General features: G+C 35.6%; 1 protein-coding gene across 1 annotated transcript in view; it reads left to right on the top strand.

Moving 5' to 3' along the window:
- Nucleotides 1-20071, top strand: part of PRSS12 (serine protease 12) — a 75697-nt gene that overhangs the window by 34364 nt on the left and 21262 nt on the right. Inside the window, exons 4-7 of the mRNA XM_043438446.1 lie at nt 1221-1362; nt 4331-4527; nt 9460-9601; nt 17927-18132. Coding sequence (XP_043294381.1) covers nt 1221-1362; nt 4331-4527; nt 9460-9601; nt 17927-18132 — 687 coding nt within the window. The remainder of the gene's footprint in view (nt 1-1220; nt 1363-4330; nt 4528-9459; nt 9602-17926; nt 18133-20071) is intronic.

The following is a 20071-nucleotide window of genomic DNA, read 5'->3' as shown; positions in this document are numbered from 1 at the left end:
TTTTACAGGATTTTCTGGGAATTAAGTATTCATCTAATTTCAGAAGATTCAAATTTAGATTTGATTTATCGATAAAAGAACAAAGGCAAAACTTGCACCCCAGTTTTTATTCCCTTCTCCAGGGGATCTTCCCGACCCAGGAATTGAACCTGGGTCTCCTGCATTGCAGGTGGATTCTTTACCATCTGAGCCACCAGGGAATCCTTTATGAAAGCCTAAGGAATAATAATAAATACTTTGACATGATAGATCACTCTTTAACCAGGATAGCTTTTTGTGTCTTCATATTTCAGTACTTTTTCATTCACAGTTAAATTTTTCAGCTATTTCCAAGTTACTGTGTTTTTATACTTTTTAAATTTAAATGACAAATAGTGCTCATACTTAAGGAGATTAAGGAGAAGGCAATGACACCCCACTCCAGTACTCTTGCCTGGAAAATCCCATGGATGGAGGAGCCTGGTGGGCTGCAGTCCATGAGGTCGCTAAGAGTCAGACACGACTGAGCGACTTCACTTTCACTTTTCACTTTCATGCATTGGAGAAGGAAATGGCAACCCACTCCAGTGTTCTTGCCTGGAGAATCCCAGGGATGGGGGAGCCTGGTGGGCTGCCGTCTATGGGGTCACACAGAGTCAGACACGACTGAAGCGACTTAGCAGCAGCAGCAAGGAGGTTAAAGCCGTAAGAAATTTCCCAAGTATTATTTAATCTGGAGAAATCTAAATAATTACTTTGGAATTATATCAGAGTATATTTTTCTACTTAGACACAGGAGTACAAGTAAAAGGGAAAGTATTTTGTTAGGACAGATATGTGTTATGACTTTGTTCAGGAGCAGCCCCATTAATGACCTCAGATCACTGAGCACAGTCCTATGCTTGTGTGCTGAGGCGCTTCAGCTGTGAATGAGTCTTTGCAACCCAGAGACCGTAGTCCCCCAGACTCCTCTGTCCATGGGACTCTCTAGGCAAGAATCCTGGAATGGGGTGCCGTTTCCTTCTCCAGGGGATCTTCCTGGCCCAGGGATTGAACCCAGGTCTCCAGCATTGCAGGCAGACTCTTTACTGTCCGAGCTACCAAGGACAGTTCTAGTAGGAGTTTAAAAAAAGGCCTAGAGAGAGATCTGGGTTGGATGATATGTGTCATGAAATTAACACGTTGTTCGGCCTTTTTCTGGTCGTTATTTGCTCAGTCTCCGTGTCTCCTTCTTGTCGCAGATGGCGTCATCAGGCTTGCCGGTGGTAAAGGCAGCCACGAGGGTCGCCTGGAGGTGTATCACAGGGGCCAGTGGGGGACTGTCTGTAGTGACGGCTGGACTGATCTTAATACCTATGTGGTTTGCCGACAGCTGGGATTTAAGTAAGATCTGTTGATACGAGATAGCTAAATGCCAAGCTATATTTTTAAAAGTCTTATTTTGTTACCCTTACTTGTAATGTCTATAATACTAACAATATATATTCTCAATCATTATCTACCTGTCTATTCTACCTACCTTCCTACCCCTCTTATCTCCCTATCTATATATGGAAGTTCAGCAATTAAAAAACAATAACATTCTCTTTGAAGATAAATAACCATATCTTGCTGTTTTTCTCATTTGCCTTTCCTGCCACCACCCCCCTTCTTGAATAACTGGTTGGAGCCATGGATGACTTTTAAGTCCCATTTTGTCTGTTTAAGTGAGACTGTGCTGTGAATGTTCAGTTTTATCCTGATGCATTGCCACTATTGGATGCTGTTAGTAATAACATCACTGTGTTTAAAATTGCAGAGAAGTCCAATGTCAAATTCTTTGGTATTACATTATTTCCTTTCTCATAATGTGATGATAATTATCACTTTTGTTTGAGAAAAACAGCTTTCTTGTCATGAGATGACCTTTTGAACTCACCCTTGACCTCATTCTCTTAAAAACTGAGTATCACACTTTGAGCAATATATTTCATGTCACACACATAATGCATTCCAGAGTAAAGACCTAAGTTGCTTGAAGTAATTGCAAATGATGCCTTTGAGCTAGTATCTGAATGAAACCAGTGAATGCCCATTCTTTTTTATTTTCCATATTTCTATGTCATACTTGAAGTAATTGTCTCATGTTTAAAAGAAATAAGCAAAATTATATTATTTCTTGAGATAGAATTAATTGCAAATATTTATTAAAACTTAAAAATATGCTTTCATTCAAGCTATGTTTAAACATATATTTTTGAAGGTGTAAAAGTACTATAAAATTTTAGAGATATGGAAAAAAGAGAAAATAAAAAACTACCCCTAATTTTTCCATTATTAAAACTTGTGTATAACTTTGTAACAGCTCTAGTAGTAGATATATAATTTTACTATTCACTTTTTTACTTTATATTACTGTAGTCATAATTTTTAATAGCATAACTGATGATGTTCATACTATAATTTACTTAATATTTAAATTAGTTTAAATTTTCCTGTTGTAAATAATGACATCACAAAGGTATAGATGTATGTGATTGACAAATATTTTGAATTTTCATGGGCAGTGCAGTTAATTATAATTATGAGGTCAAGGGCTATGACATGCTAGCCAAATAAATATTGGTATTTAATTAATAAGAATTACTTTAAAATGCCATTTCATCTGAGTAAATCTCTGTTAGTCTGAGAACTGTATCCCATTTTCACAAGTTTAGAAAAATTCAAAAATATTATTGTTTACTGTTCTCATATTTTTCCTTACTAGTGAAAACAATTGAATAAATGCTGAGTTTTTTCTCCATTTTTTATTTTTGTTTCACAGATACTTTCAGTTTTTCTTGCATATACAGAGTATCAGAACTTAGTGGTTCTGAAAGTGTTCTCAATATTTGTTAAAATTCTAAGTGATTGCATTAGAAGGTAGAATAGGCACCTGCTACATTTACATTTTAGTTTACAGAGGAATTTCTGAAAGAGAATGCTCTTTTGGAATGAAAAAGAGGGTGAACTCTGGGTTTCTTCATACAAACGAAATCCCAAAGTAAAATGGCCTCTTGCTGTCTCTTACATAATTGACATGAACAGATGTAATCAGATTGCTGCATTTTGTGGAAACCTGGTGTAAGTTGAAAGTGATGGGAGTATGGAATTTAGGATAATTACTTTTCTAGCTAAGAATTGATTAGTCAGCAAAATAGAAGTCTTAGAATGACACTGAAAGTTGCATTTTAATTTATTGCAATGTTCATCATGTTAAATAAAATTAATAAATAAGCGCATGGGAAAAAATTAGGAAAATTCCTCTTTCAGACCAAAAGATCTCTTCATATTCTTAGTACAAAAATAATAAAATGAAATGGAAGTGACTAACATAAACTTTATGAGTTAGAGTTTAATTATTTATATAGACCAATCAGAAGACTCTTCAGATATCTTTTAGTCCAGGGATTTCTGGAGGCTTGTTTGGATTTTATAGAACAAAAGAACCAAATTGGGGAGAAGATGAATGAAGGTAGAGATTGACTTATTTGCTAATTTTTAATTTAGTGAATTTTTCCTATTTCTACAGTGTGTATATATAATACACTTAGACTTTTTCAGTAGGGCAGTGTTACAAATAAAGTCAATTGAAACACAAATATAATTCATGAAAGTTTAAAAAATCAGATTTATGTAACCTTATAAAAAGCTAGAAACACTGTTATTACTCTGATTTCGATGGGTTAAAATCCAGGTTTCATCATGGATTGGAATGATGCTTGAGAAATCACTGAACCAATACATACATTTATTTTGTTTTTATTTTTTATTTGTTTTCTTTGACTGCGCCATGCAGCTTTCAGTATCTTAGTTCCACTACCAGGAATTGAACCAGCAACCCTTGGCAGTGAAAGTGTGGAATCCTAACCACTGAACCTCCAGGAAAATCCTCACACGGTTTATTTTGGAAGACAGGATAGGAAAGGGGCTTAGAGAGCTACTGAAATCAAACGCACTCAGAAGGCTTTCAGAGGCTGATATGAGTGTTCTCACCATCTGGTGCACTGTTTTATTTCCACGGTCAGGAATTTGACATTTATCTGTCTGCATTCTCTCTGGATGGTGGGTTAAATTGTAGACAAAACACAAGAGTGGTTGGGGGAATAGGATTAATCATCCACTCGTTACCCATTCAATCAATCAAACATTGTTAAGATCATCAAAATATGTGATGTAGTGAACACCACTGTTAGAACTGAATTCTCAGGATAGGAGAAAGAACAAATACCCTCTGAAGTCATCACTTAATGAGGTTGCTTGTTTTATGGTTTGTGGTTCCTTAAAACAAGAGACAGCAGTTGTGAGCCTGATGTTTATTTTATTGCCACAGATATGGCAAACAAGCCTCTGCAAACCACTTTGAAGAGAGCATGGGACCCATATGGTTGAATGGTGTCAGTTGCTCAGGAAAGGAAGCCAATTTCCTTCAGTGTTCGCGGAGACCCTGGGGAAGTCATGACTGCAGTCATCGGGAAGATGTTGGCATCTCCTGCTACCCCGGCGGGAACGGATTCAGATTCTCCCTGGGTGAGGTCCTGCCACAGCTCTTGAGTATTCAAAATCCAGTAGCCACTGAACATCTAGCCACTGGTCCAGAATGTGAAACATTTCTCGTCTCTGGCTTTTCAAAAAGTCTGTTTCCCCAGATGCTTTAATTTTTAGTAATTTGATTTCAGAGAAAAATAGTCTTTTGAGTCTTTCCACCAATGTTACAAAATTTTACTCCAGTTTTTCTCTACCTATGAGCCTGCGTTTCTCATGTATCTGAAAGATGGAAGAAAGAAACTGCAGTGTCCATTCCCCAACTGGTTAGTCACCTATTCTGCCTCTCATTTTCCTTGAATTCTAATGAACTGTTTGAGAAAGGATTGAAAATAAATCAGAACAAAACCATAGGTCTCTTTCCCACCCTCCATGATTCATTTGCCTTTAGTCCTGAGGCCCTGTCACTCATTGCTTGCCAGCCAACCATTGCTGTGTCCTAACCTAGATCTTTCAGTTTCTCACTGGACTCCAAGGTGGTCCATTGGAGTAAACAGCCCACCTATCTTTCTAAGATATCCTGTTACTAAAAACCCATTAGCATCACTATTACCCCTCATTCCAAATTTCATCAGACTTATAGTCAGATAAAAGGTACTTAGCTCATCTAACAGTCTAAAATATTTGTGTGTGGTGTTAATCACTCAGTCGTGTCCAACTTGTTTGACCCCATGAACTGTAGCCTGCCAGGCTCCTCTGTCCCTGGGGTTTCCCAGGCAAGAATACTGGAGTGGGTTGCCATTTCCTTTTCCAGGGGATCTTCCCGACCCAGGGGTCCAGCCTGGGTCTCCTGCATTACAGGCAGATTCTTTAGCATTTGAGCTACAGGGAAGACCTTAAATATTCTTAGATAAAGGTCCTTTTGTGAGCAGAGAGAAACTACTATATATCCTTGACAGACTTAACATCTGATGAGGAGGCCAGAATAAATATGAATGAAAAGTATAGAGGGAGATATTCAGAAGACTTGCCAGGACTCTACCATAGCCCTGTTTGTATCTATACATGTATTCTTTGGTACATAAATGTTGCAATAACCACTGGTGGTCCTTAAGTCTCACCTCGGGCTTGAGTCAGCCCCTTTTATACCCTCCTGTTTTGAGACTCTGAAGCTGGAATCTTTGTGTTGTAAAATAACGGGGTGTGTTGAATCCCACAGGATTAACTATTTTCTGGTGGTACAGTGGTAAAGAATCTGTCTGCCAATGAAGGAGACGTGGGCTGGACCCCCGGGTCGGGAAGGAAAGGGAGAAGGAAATGGCAACCCACTCCAGTATTCTTGCCTGGAAAATTCCACAGATAGAGGAGCCTGGCAGACTATAGTCCACGGGGTCACAAAGAGTGGGACACGACTGAGCACGCAGTTAAGCACGCATACTTTAATTTGTCAAAGTGTCTGTTGATTCCTCGTTGTACTCTGCCCTGTGAGATCATAGTGATGTACCCACTAATCGAGCACTGATGATACCAGGTAGAAATGCAGCATTTCACCCTGTCCCTCATAGGTCATATTTTAAATTGTTTCTGTTTGGTCTCCTCCCTTGCTACTTTCTTCCCATAAAGGATTTATGATCCTCCTAGGATTATGTGATGTGGTTGGGAGAGATAGAGCCTGTTTGCTAGAAATGGAACCTCTTAGCCCCACATAGCAGGTATTTGGATCATGGAGTGATCTATTTAGGCATATTCCATCAGAACTCCATGTGATGAAGTATTATAAATACTATGCATGTATTCTAAGCCACTTCAGTCGTGTCTGACTTTTTGTAACCCTTTGGACTATAGCCTGCCAGGCTTCTCTGTCCATGGGACTCTCCAGGCAAGAATATTGGAGTGGGTTGCCATGCCCTCCTCCAGGGGATCTTCCCGACCCAGGGATGGATCACCCCCCAACCCCCCACCCCGTCTGTTTTCTCTCCTGCCTTGGCAGGTGGGTTCTTTACTACTAGTGGCATCTGGGAAGCATACCAAATACTACAATCTCAGTTCTCTGAAGATCTGTGTGGTTAAATATACACATACAGTTAGGACAACTAATCCTTTCAATTTCCTTAAAATCTTTAATTTTCTAGGATTATTTTGATGTATTTTTAAAAAATTTAAAAAGTTGAGGGTGATAATTATTAATAAAATATGAGATCATTATTATGAATTCTTTGGTCCTAATTTTGGTAATATATTAACTATTCATTTGTCCAAAGAACATTATATCTGAGCCAAATTATTCTTTCGCAACAGAATCAGATTACCCTTTATTCATCCAAAGAGATCATTACTTTCCCACTTATCAAAAAGGACTGCATAATTAAAACAGAAGTTGAGGAAAGAGATCATGGAATGGTGCATTTTAAAAACAATCGAGTTTTTTCACTTCTTTGGCTCTATGATAAGAGCTGTTAGACTATTAGAGTATTCAACTGTTTGAAGGCAACTCATTGACCTTAATTTTAATTGTGAATGAAACTTTTCTCAAAATTAGTAGTAGTTCAGTAGACACTTAATTTTAGGTGTGTGGTAGATGGAATGCTCAAAAACAATATTCTAGGTCAGTAAAGGTGATTTAGTACAAATGTAGTTAATGCCTATGTTAGTTGGGGGAAATTTGTGGGATGGTAAATATGTAGATTTCTTATTTTAATACTGCATTCTTTTTTAGAAAGTTAAATAAATTTATTAATTACCAAATTTTCCACATCCTATCTCAGACTTACTTGCCCTGATTGCCCTAAGACTACTCTCCACCAATACTGCGTTAATTCTAAAGTCAGAGTATTAAATCTTAACAGAGATATCTTTCACACTTCATTGTCTCTGAGGTTTACAGTATAAAGTTCAACTTTTACTTTTATGCTAGATTTTATCTTTCTTTTAGGAAAAACATTTTCTTAAAAATAATGTATTAAATCAGTTTTATAGGAAAATTGAAATAAAGAAAACTGTTGTAATCAGAGTTTGAGATATATAATGAGAGGTAATATATACCCTGTTTAGTTTTCCCAAGCATTTTAAGATTTTAGAAATAAATCACATATGTTATTATTGCTATAACAAAAAGAACTTAGTGAGGTGGTATTAATAGAATGGCTTCTGTCATTCAGTTTCCCTTCAAGCATCAAAAATCCAATGATTTAATAAAATGAATGGCTAAAATTAGGTTCAGAAATATTGTATGTATTATTTTTACAAAGTATGTAACTTAGGCTTTAAAAATACTTTATCATTATTATTTTTATGGAATGTGAAAAACTGCCCATAAAACAACTAGGATGGAATGTGGAGATCTAAGTCCATTTGTGTATTATTTCTTAACTTTGCACCAAAGATCTAAAAAGTGTAAAAATCGAAAACTTGAAGAATTTCATCCTTTAAATTTTTTCTTTGAGAATCACTTTTCCCCTTGCTCCTCTCACAAAGAATCCCTAAATTTCAGATACAATAATAAGAAATGTAAAGTTTTAAATATAATGTGTTTTGTAACATACCTGTTACAAAAATTTTTTAGCTAATGTAAACAACGCATAGAGAAGGTTGTTATTTTGACTTTGGTGTATTCCACTATGATGCCTGTTCCATGAAGTGGGTATGATCAGAGATTAGAGAGCCAGCAACTCTGGGGCAACAAAGAATTCGAGCAATCAAAGTAGGATGTATCTATCTTGCCAACTGTGTTTTCTTTCAGTTAAATAATGTCATCTAGCGATTACATACATGGGGTTGAACACATATTGAATGATACTTGGTTTGTTAGCTGCTTGCGTCACCTCCCTAGGTTCTGATAATTTCACCATGTTGGATGGTATTCTTTGAATCCTTATCAATCTTAGAGATGCAAGCTGGAAATCCTTGTAGTAACTAGATAATGTAAAGAAAGTGTATTAGTTTGCTTGGACTACTGTAACAAATCACACACTGGGTGGCTTAAACAACAGGTATTTATTGTCTCACACTTCTAGAATCTGGAAGTCTAAAATCAAGGTGTGCACAATGGTTGGGTACTTCTGAGGACTGGGAGGGAAAGATCTGTTCCAGGCCTCTCTCTTCAGCTTGTAGGTGGCTGTTTTCTCCTGTCTCTTCACAACATCTTCCTTCTGTGTATCTCTGTGTACAAATTGGATTAGAACCCATTCTAATGGCTTCACAATTCGACCGCAGGCAGTATGCAAGCCATAATGAGGGCTTTTAATTAAACAAAACCATATTTATTGGTGTCAGTAGAGATGTATGAAAAACTCTACAAATCATTTCTTTTGCATAATTCAGATAAATCCCCAGTTTGCTAGAGATCGGTTTCTCAACTTTTACATCTTTAATGATTTTTATGACTTTAAGCCCTTTCTTGGGAATCAATAGTAAATAGGAAGCCTGAGATGGAAATTGTCCTTATTAGTTGCTTGCATTTTTTTTTTCTTCTCTTCCATCATTCAAGTTACTCATGCATCCTGAAGTATATCTAAAAATTCTTCTTAAAAATCCTAGCTTTGGAATATAATTTCTAGGTATGTTCGTGGATAAGTGAGTAGATGTAGAACAAAAACAATTCCAAGTTAATGTCTTTTACTAACTAGAAGTTAGAGGTAATAAAATAATACACAGTTTTACAGTGCTATATATTCATTTATTCAATAAACAGATGTTATGTGTACTCTATAATGCTAGGCACTGTTTCAAGTGCTGGGAATATAAAGTTGAGCAAGATAAGCACTCTGACCTCAAGGCTTCAAAAGATATTGCAAAAGTGGATACAGTTTTTTTTTTTTTCCTAAATTGGTATGTCCTCTCTCTCTCACTGTCCATCTAATATTTAGTTCATTTCAAAAGCAAATACTATTTTATAAAGTCTCTGATGCTTTAACATCAGTTAACTTGTTTTGGCTCTTATAAAAATAATAATGAGTATTACTTTTAACTTCGACTTAGGTTTCCCCATCAGACTGATGGATGGAGAAAATAAGAAAGAAGGACGAGTGGAGGTTTTTATCAATGGCCAGTGGGGAACAGTTTGTGATGATGGGTGGACTGATAAGGATGCAACTGTGATCTGTCGACAACTTGGCTACAAGTAAGAAAACCTTATTATTTGGGATGGTTGCTTGACAAAATGTATGATTTTTTACTCTTGTTCTTGTATAAAATTAGTATTTATGATTCAGTTGAAAATACTGGCAACCTGCTGGCTTGATTCAGAATGGTAAAGAAATATGAAGTAGAGTCTGTTTAAATTTTTCTATACTCTTACAAGACATATACATTATGTTACTTAAGAAATATAGCTTTTATCTAATAACAAATAGTCCAATAACTCTTGATTACTCATAACACTGGAGAAGGAAATGGCAGCCCACTCCAGTATTCTTACCTGGGAAATCCCATGGACAGAGGAGCCTGGCCGGCTACAGTCCATGGGGTCGCAAAAGGGTCGGACAGAACTTAGTGACTAAACAAAAACAACAGCATTCCTAACAATGCTTCTGTCAGCCAAACATATTAACCTTTTCTCTGTGATTTATGTTGCAACACAGTAGTTTTATAAGGGATTCTGCTGTTACTGAAATTACAGTTGGTTCTTGTTATTTGCAGTAGTTACGTTCTGTAAAGTCACTGTGAACATTAAGTTAGGAAATACTGAGCCATTGCTTCTAGAGCTGAGGTCAAACCAAGCGATGTTCTGCCTTCTTGTTTTAACTCTCATGCTTGCAAGCAGTTGCCCTTTTTGTAGTCTCCTAATGCTTTCCCCTCCCTTGCATTTCTGCACCTTTTTGTTAACGATTTCTCTGTTTAAAATGCCCCTTAGCATTGTGATGGACAGGGAGGCCTGGTGTGCTGCAATTCATGGGGTCGCAAGGAGACTGAGCGACTGAACTGAACTGAACTGAAGCATTGTGCTGCCGTGCTGGCTAGTATTCCTGAATGAAGAAGGCTGTGATGTGCCTTATGAAGGAAATAAGTGTGTTAGGCTTCATTCAGGCATGAGTTATATAGCATGAAAAATGTGACACTAAATGAGGTGGGAAACAGACACTTATTTCCAGTTTGAGGTGAACTAGAAAGGTAGTTTATCTCCTTGAGAGACCTCAACTGGGAAACTCAAAATCGTTGGAGACTTTATGCATGTCCACAAATGACAGTGAAAAGTCTGATTGATTTTAGAGTTGCAAATATATATAGAATATGGTACAGTTTAGAGGTCTATGAAATTTAAGCCAATAAACAATTTGCCTGGCTTATTTTGGATTACTAATAGTGGTGTGAATTTTAAAATATATCCTTAATTACACATCTGTGTGTATCTTAAACATTGATAAATTTAACTGGTTATTCCCATGCAGAATATTCTTTTATTTTTAAAACTATTTCCGTTTTGATAAAAATTCAAATTTTTTCCCTGAAGTTTTAACCCAAAGTTTATTTTCGACTACTTAGATCCTACTTCAATTTACTGCTCAGTTTTGGACCTAGTTGCCATTCCAGTTGCTTCAATAATATTTCTGTAGCAAGTATCAAGAAAAGCATTAAAAGATCCTACTTCATGGTGGTTTTTATTTTTAAAAGTATCTGTTTATTTCCGTGGTGCAGACTCTGGCTGCGGCGAGCTGGGCTGCCCTCCAGGAATGGCGCGTGGGCTCTCACGGTGGGGGCTTCTCCTGCCGCAGAGCTCAGGCTCTGGAGCCTGGATTTCAGTGGTTGCAGCGTGTGGCCTCAGTCGTTGCGGCTCCCGGGCTCCAGAGCGCAGGCTCGATAGTTGTGGCTTGGGGGCTTATTTGCTCCTTGGCATGTGGAATCTTCCTGGGTCAGGGACCGAACCCGTCTCCTGCGTTGTCAGGCAGACTCTTTACCACTAAACCACCAGGGAAGCCCCGTACTTTATAATTGTTTCTAAAATAAAGCTTCTTGATACATAAATCAGTAATTTAATGTTACTATGACAAAGTGGAGGGTCATCTTCTAGTGTACAAGCTACAATTTGCCATCAAATAGTATTTAGAAGAGAATCATTTAGCTTTTGATCAGTCTACATATATTTGAACGTATACTTGTTTTTATAATTTCCCACTGAGAGGAGATAGAATTTCATATAAGAGCTTATAATTATAAATAAGTATGTGATGAGAATAGGGGATTTTTTTCCCCCATGTCTACTTTGAATTATTAAAAATCTTTAATAAAGCATTTATTTGTAGAAATCAATCCAGAAAGCTTTGGAGATGTCAGAAGACTTGAGGTTTCTTAATAAGAATACCAGAGAACTGTTCCCCCACCAGCTATATTGCCCCTGAGGATTAGTACTTGGAAATACTGAGAATCAAAAGAACGTTAGCTTTTTCATAATGTAAGAAACAGAAATGAAGTAATAAAAATCAGGAACATGAATGGCAACTAATATAGATGCACTTAGAGTGAACAGAAAGTAAAAGGCACTCTTTAATCGTATATTACATAAGTCTGACAAAGTCTAGCATATGAGCACATTGCTTTTAGAGGGTTGAGAGAGAATGTGTTGCTATCAGCTAACCTCATTAGGACTAAATAGTCAAGATGGAGATTCCATTCTTTTTGAACTTTGTGTGATTCCATTAGTGCATGCTTCAGTATGACATTGCTCTTGCACTCTGTGCTTATTAGAGTTATATCCCCTAAAAGAATCCTCACAGGGTGTATCCTTATCGCTTTGCCTGTGTGCTCAGTCATTTCAGTCGTGTCCAGCTCTTTGCAACCCTGTGGACTGCAGCCCACCATGTTCCTCTGTCCATGACAGGAGTACCATTCCTCTCTCCAGATAGGAATATTGGAGTGGGTTGCCATGCCCTCCTCCAGGGGATCTTCTCCACCCAGGGATTGAGCCTGCATCTCTTAACGTTTCCTAGCACTGGCAGGCAGCTTCTTTACCACTAACACTACCTGGGAAGCCCATCCCTATTGCCTTAATAGAGACCTAAAAGTAACTGTATCTAATGTTTAATCTTACATTTAAATAGCTGCAAGGAGTTTAATTTCTGGCATATTTGTATGTGACATTTAAAAGTTGAGGTTACATCATTTTTATAATTATATGCAGTAAAACATAAATATAGTGTTTTGATACTGTCATTCATTTAAAAAATACATGAATAAGCTCTTCTTTGACCTTCACAAATTTTGCATAGTTCCTTTTGTCCTTGAAATTTTAGTTTAAATTTTCTTTCCCCACAGAATCCTAATGTTACTGTTTTAAAAAATGTGTGTGTGTGTACACATGCAGAGAGTGAGATAGAGAAGAATTCTTCTAACAAGTTGCTCTCAGGATTTTATGATTTCGGGTACACAACTAATTAAGAACAACAAATTTGATAAATGATTTTTCAACATGGAAAGAAAAGTTGACAAAACTTTCCTAGACCCATGGGTTGGGTTCTTGGTCCTTGGATACAGGAGGCATCGTTGCTGTCATTGTTTTGAACTGTTCTTTTGGCCACTTCAGAGGCTTTTACATCTCGGAGCAGTGCACTGTGGCTGGATTTGGCTGAGTGAAAGGCATGCATGCCTTTCCTTTGTGTAGTGGGGAAAGGGAAATTTTGAAAGAGAGGTTGATCTTGACTTAGCAAGACCAGTTTTAGGAGAGAATACACATGGATTTTGATGATCTCCATATCAGTTCTCATATCTCTTGGAAAATCATCATCTACTCCCAGGAGGACTTGATACTCAGTTTAAGTAAAGTGAAGTGAAAGTTGCTCGGTCGTGTCCGACTCTTTGCGACTCCATGGATTGTCCATGGGATTCTCCAGGCCAGAATACTGGAGTGGGTAGCCTTTCCTTTCCCCAGGGAATCTTCCCAACCCAGGGATCAAACCCAGGTCTCAGTTTAAAGACTTGTGTATTAGAGCCTATTGTCTCACTGAAATTATCAGCTATGAATTACTTCATGCTTGTAACTCAGAAGTCCCTATAGGTGAGACAGTCTTTAGTTTTTTTTTTTAAGTCAAAGAAAAATGTATTAGATTTTACTGTATCTTTGAGAATGTCTTTAATTATGTACTTTTATTAGTTAGAATGTTCTCTAGTTCTACTTGTTGATATATCTAAAATGGTACATTCTCTTTAGTTTGTGCATTGATTGGTAAATTGCTCAGAAATCATCCTTTTGGTTTATTTAATGAGTCTAGTTTTATTTTCAACATGTTTACTTCCACCTGTCATCTACTTTTATGCTATTTATCATGCTTTATTTTTGGTTCTTTATATGACCTTCCAGTTTCTGATTCACAAGCAATCTAATATTCTTTCTTTGCTACCTCTAGTTGTCTGAAATTTCAGCATTCTTGTTTTACTAGAAATTCTCTTTAAATTTTTAGCAAAGATATTCAGATATTTTCTTACCAATTTCACAAATTATCTGTAATTTCCCCTTCTTGAAAAATACCAAGACATTTAGCTTATTGTTATTTGCTCTCTACCTTTGCTCATCCTCACACCCAAAACTGATGGGAATCATCTTGGATATTAGTTTCAGGATGTTATTAATTTTCAATTTTCTTCAAATTATGGCTATTTGAATTTCAAATTGCTCTTCATTACACAGGCATTTACCAGCAATTATTTCCATTTTTAAAAAAAGATTAATGAGATAACAATTTCTCTCAATTCTGATTAAGAAAAAGAGAGAATATAAGTAAACGTTAGAGAAAAGAAATATAAGCACAGATACAGACGGTTAAAAATTGTAGAATACTATAAAATTGCTTTTAGCTAATGAATTTGCACATCTGGACGAAATGAACAATTGTCTAGGAAACTGTACATTTCAGCAAAAAATATAATTATCAAGAGGATTCCCTGGCAGTCCAGTGGTTTGGCCTTGGTTTTTCACTGCGGGGGCCCAGGTTCAAGCCCTGGTTGGAGAACTAAGATACCACAAGCATGCAGCATAGCCATAAAAAAAAGAAAAAAAACCTAAAAAATCAAACCAAAACAAAAAATTTTTACAGTTGATACAAAAGATAGAAAACCCAAATAAATTAAAATAAATTACTAATGACAGGAGAACTGACTCTTGACTCTTTGCTGAAGAGTTTTGACCAGTCTTTAAGACACAGATTGCTCCTGAGTTATTAATATAAACGTTGTTGTATAGCAAAAAAACAGATGAAAATCTTTCCATTCACTTTATGAAGTTAATATAACTTGATTTTAAGTCTAGACAAGGATTCATACACAAAAGAAAACTCATGAATCTATACTAAAAATTCTAAACAAAATATTAATGAATTTATCAGCAGTATATTAGAACACTATCACTCAAACAAGTTTTCTATAAGAATATGAGAGTAGTTCAGCTGAAGCACTCAATTTATTGTATTTTGGCGTATTGTCTATAAATGAAAACATATATGATTATCATAGTACTGTTGAAAAGTTACATGATAAAAATCAATATTCCTGCCTCATATTTCCTAGGATGTTGAGAATAGCATAAAACTACCTTAACTGTGTTATCACAAACAAGCATGAAATAGGAACAGGTAAGTTTGCCCGTTTTTACTGCAATGACTCAGTATTATCTGGAGTTTCCACTAATCATTAAGAAGAACTGAGGTACTAGAATTTTTAAAAAGCCAGAATTGTTATATGAATAATGCAGTGTCCACCTAGAATACCCAGGAGGATCATCTGAAAAGACACTGGAACTAGTGTTTATTAATGTAACAATATGAAATATAAATATTTTTTAAAAAGCAATAATGTTCCTATATGCTAAGTAGAAAATTTTTTTAAATGTCCTTTATAAAAGTTATGACTTCCTTGGTGGCTCAGATGGTAAAGCGTCTGCCTACAATGCGGGAGACCCGGGTTCACTACAAAACTCAAAAAAATTCAAGGAATAAATTTCACAAAAATTGAGGTCTATGTGAACAAAAGCTATTAGTAAATCTTTACAGAAGCTGTAAGACTTCGTGATACTCCACAACTATGAATGGGAAGACAAAATAGAAATTAATCTGTACATTAAATGCTCTCCTCATCGAAGTCTTTTTCGATGAAAAAGAAAGAAAGAAAGAAAAACTTTTTCGATGAAAAAGAAGAAAAACTTCGAAGAAAAACACCAAGTTTTTCTTGGTGTGTTTGACGGTTGGGGAGAAGGGCTTAACTTCCAAGTTCATCTGAAATCAAGTCTATGTGATACTGGCATAGGAAGGGGCAAAGAGGTCAGTGATGGTTAACAGCCTTGGTTGTGCATGGAAATCACTTTGGGACATAAAAAATATTACCCAGGCCTGGCCTCACTCCCACTGTGCTTCACATCTTAATTCTGCTTTAATTGACATCCAGTGGGGTTCAGATTGTGCTGTATTTTAAAGGCGCCCAAAGGTAATTTTAATGTGCAGAATTATTGAGCTATAAAGACTGAGAGGTGGCCTGTGTACTTAACAAGCATGATAAATAAGTGAATAAAAATGCCCTTTAAGTCAGCAGGAAGAGTTATTAGGACAGTTACTTAGGGACAGAAAGAAAGCTAGATCCCCACTAATATTAACAGAGATAAATTCCAGACAGATCAGAACTGTGATGTACAAAGTAAATCAGAAAAATACCTTTCCTTTAAATAGTCATATTTTATTGTACATATTTCAAATGCATAATTTGCTTTCCAAAGACTTGTCCTATATGAAACAATGTATATATCCAGAATCTTAAGAAATGTTTATATCTGTTGAATAAAAAGTTTCACTTCTGGGAAGAAATCTAAGCTGCCCACAAAGATTAATATATAAGGATGTATATACTTGCAAAACCTATAAAAATTTTAAAATAAATGTGCAGCAGTAAGGAAATAAATACTTTTTTTTCCCCCTACACTGAAATTTGATGCAGAACCACCTTCATAAGAATTGTCCACTTAGTTTGAGATCCACTAGTCTGTATAGAGTTTTTTTTTAACAATTAAAAATCGTAGTTAATATTTTTCCCATAAATGTGTTCCAGATGCTAGCAGTTTGTGGTTGGGGTTTTTTAATGCTTTTTTTTTGCAAACTTGATACAATGAGCATTTTTTACTTATACAACTATTGAAAGTTTTATATGTAGAAAGAATTAAAGAGTAACTTTAAAGTTGCCTATTTGATCTTCCATGACTATAAGTATTTCTGATGGGTTAAATCTTATTTTTATTTGCAATTTATGTCAGAGTAGCTGTTACTAATACAGAAGAAATTTTAGGGTACATTTTTGAAATGAGTGTACTGCCAGCTACAGGCCTGTGAGGCCAGGTCTCATAGCTGAAAGGGGATTATTCAAGCAAATTCCTCAGATAATCCATATCAATAAACTACTTTGCCTGAGTTCCTTGCATAACTATAAGGAAAGGATAATAACCTTATCTTAACTAAGTAGAAACTATTTTAATATTAGCAATCTAGTCTATATTGTCATTTTTAATAAGACAGTTTCTTTTGATTTAAAACCCTCCTGCTTTTCTACTGGTTGCTGGTTTTTTATTTTATAAATGAAATTTGAGTTATTTGTATATTATATGCTATTTTCCTCTGTTAGAGAATGAATTCATCAACACACACACACACACACATATAGTATACATACTCATCAACTTTAAAATTCATCTTTTTACTTTTCTTTGGTGGTTTTTAGTGAAGTGGCATTTTTTAATTTTTGTTGAGCTTATCAGTCTTTTAATTTAAGGTATACCATCTATGCTTTTTTTTTTTAACAAATCTTTCCCTAACTTGAAGTTACAAGGATAATTTTCCTATAATTCAAACATTAAAACTTGGCCATTCATAATCATGTCATTAATTTAACAGGAACTGAGTTTTGAATATGGTGTTAGTTTGAAATACTTCACTGAAAATTTTGTATTTGGATATTTAATACGAAGTAATATATTATTAAAAAAAGAGAGAAACCAAAGAAAAGTGATATGCCTAAAGTAATTCTGCCTTCTTAACTATGGTTCCTGGTTTTCTCTTTCTCAGTTAAAAATTGTGCATTTTTACTTCTAAAGTGGGCTTTAAAAATTCTTAGCTCCCTAGGTAATTATTTATTTAATTCTCATAATTTTCTTGGAAACCACTTTTAAGAGAGTATTATGCTCTGGAAGAGAGTAGATATTTTTGAGAAGATTTTTTTTCCTACTTAAAATTTTGACATGCGACTTTCTTATTAGAAATTAAGATGTAATCAAGAAGCCGTGGAATATGATAACAAAGAATGCATAGTTATTACCTCTCAAGCTTTTTTTTTGATAGTCATAAAATAATTTTTTTAGCACATATAGATGCCAATGTTAATATATGAAAGTTAAGAAATATACTTGGATGAGAGTGTATGTTGTGATTTATTCAAATGTACGATTGACTGACTCTCCACATCCTCAAGAATGCTCTGTTTCCAGGGGCCCAGCCAGAGCAAGGAGCATGGCGTATTTTGGGGAAGGGGAGGGACCCATCCACATGGACAACGTGAAGTGCACAGGAAACGAGAGGTCCCTGGCTGACTGTGTCAAACAAGACATCGGAGATCACAACTGCCGCCACAATGAAGACGCGGGAGTTATTTGTGATTATTTTGGGAAAAAAGCATCAGGAAACAGTAGTAAAGGTATGTCACCTTCTGGGACGTGTCTCTGAAGGTCCAAGAATACTCATCCCCACGTCATTATTCTGAGCAGCACTTGGGTAATGAACTCCCTTCCATAAGAATATATTCAACTCTTCTTCCTTCTGCTAGTATTTAGAGGCAGTGGTTCTTCTCCAACTTTCCTGTGTGGGACTCCCAGAGGGCAGAGTTCAGGGGAAGGAGTGGTTTAGAGGATTTTGTAATCTCTGAGATTGTCCCCCTTTGACATTCTTAGCCATTTATAACCATTCCTTCTTTGAATGTAATAAAGTGTCAAACTTGCTGGTATCCTTGAAGGTTTAGAAATGATATTTGCTTCATAAAAGCAGGAAAGAAATGAAAATTTAAAGGTGAATCAGAGAAGGGCACTTCTTCCACTCTTATTAATATCTTAACAGGGATAGTTTTTGAAATTAATTACAAAAAGAAAATTATCTTTTGTAGATTGTACTCTCTGAAATTTAAAAATGTAAGGAAAATGAGAAGTAATCTTTCAGTATAATACAGTGATGGATAGTTCATACTTATATAAATAGAAGAGTTCATACAAACTGAGCTTAATTTTTATGAAACAAATACTGCTTTAAGTGAAGAAGGGGAAAAACTAGCTCTTTTGGAGGAAACTGTGGTTATGTTTTATGAAAAGAACAGTTGTTTATGTATATCTATACTTGAGTATCCTCTTTTTCTAACATCTTTTAATAACCATTAAAGACAATCCAATAAATTGGATATTGTTAATATGATTCTTCATTATCTGAGAGTCATTTTTGAGTGTGAAGAATATTTGCAACCCTTTATGCTTTGTTTTATATATATATATATATATATATATTTATTTATATATATATACACACATATATATTACATGAAATAAACATGATTTGGTAAGCCAGTTTTTCCTAACTATAGACTGTAACTTAATTAAATTCCCTTCAGTAATTTAAATACAGTTAGAAAGTAAACATAGCTAAGTCTTTCGATTATGGAAAATTTCTTAAGCAGTAGAGATACATAAAAATTCAGTAACTGAAATATTTTAGTATATTTCTATGTAAAATAAACCTATTTTAAAATATGAAATGCCATATTTATTTCTTCATTATTAATACATTTGCTTTAATGCCTTCCAAAGGTGTAGCAGTGCTCATTTTGATACCTTTCCATGGTCCCAATGCTACCATATCTGAAATAAAAAGATTTTATCTTAGACCAGCTGGATTACTGAATCTGACTTATTAACTTGTTGATTTTGTGTTGAGGTGAAAGACCTGTTAACTTCTATAAGGTGATTAAAACTCAAGCCATCAGTTTTTGGTCATCTGATGGGATCCTTTCATAAATGAATTTCGTTTTACTTTATAACCTTTTTATAATAGTGAATTTTATGGCTTTCACTAAATTTGACTTTCTTGCAATCTGGTACTTTGCCCCAGAATGATGTAAACTTTTGGTTTTGCTTGCTTAATAGCACATCATTCTTTGTGTTGGCATTATATGCATTGACCTGACTTGGAACATTATTGGAAACTTGTGTTTTTCTGGTATCTTCTAACTTACAGGGTCATGTAGAGGACTCATATCATAAGAGATGAGGATTAAGGTTTGACAGCATGTCTCTGAGATCATTTGACAAATTAGTGATCTTGGTACACATTGCTGAACCTCTTCCTCCATGAAGAAATACCTAGTACTGAGATTCCTGTTTGCTCCCTTTTACCTGGTTATTATGGAGACTATTAATGCTGACTAGACATTCGTGGTCTTGGCACAATTCCTACGCTTTCTTCCTACTCTGATAGAAAAACAGTATATACTGTATTTTATACATGTATACTTACCCATCCCTGGGTTGGGAAGATCCCTTGGAGGAGGAAATGGCAAACTACTCCAGTATTCTCGCCTGGGAAGTCCCATGGAC

The sequence above is a fragment of the Cervus canadensis genome, chromosome 19 (assembly GCF_019320065.1).
Source record: "Cervus canadensis isolate Bull #8, Minnesota chromosome 19, ASM1932006v1, whole genome shotgun sequence".
Lineage (NCBI taxonomy): Eukaryota > Metazoa > Chordata > Mammalia > Artiodactyla > Cervidae > Cervus > Cervus canadensis.
The sequence above is the reverse complement of the archived record's forward strand: the minus strand, read 5'-3'. Positions and strand labels throughout refer to the sequence as shown.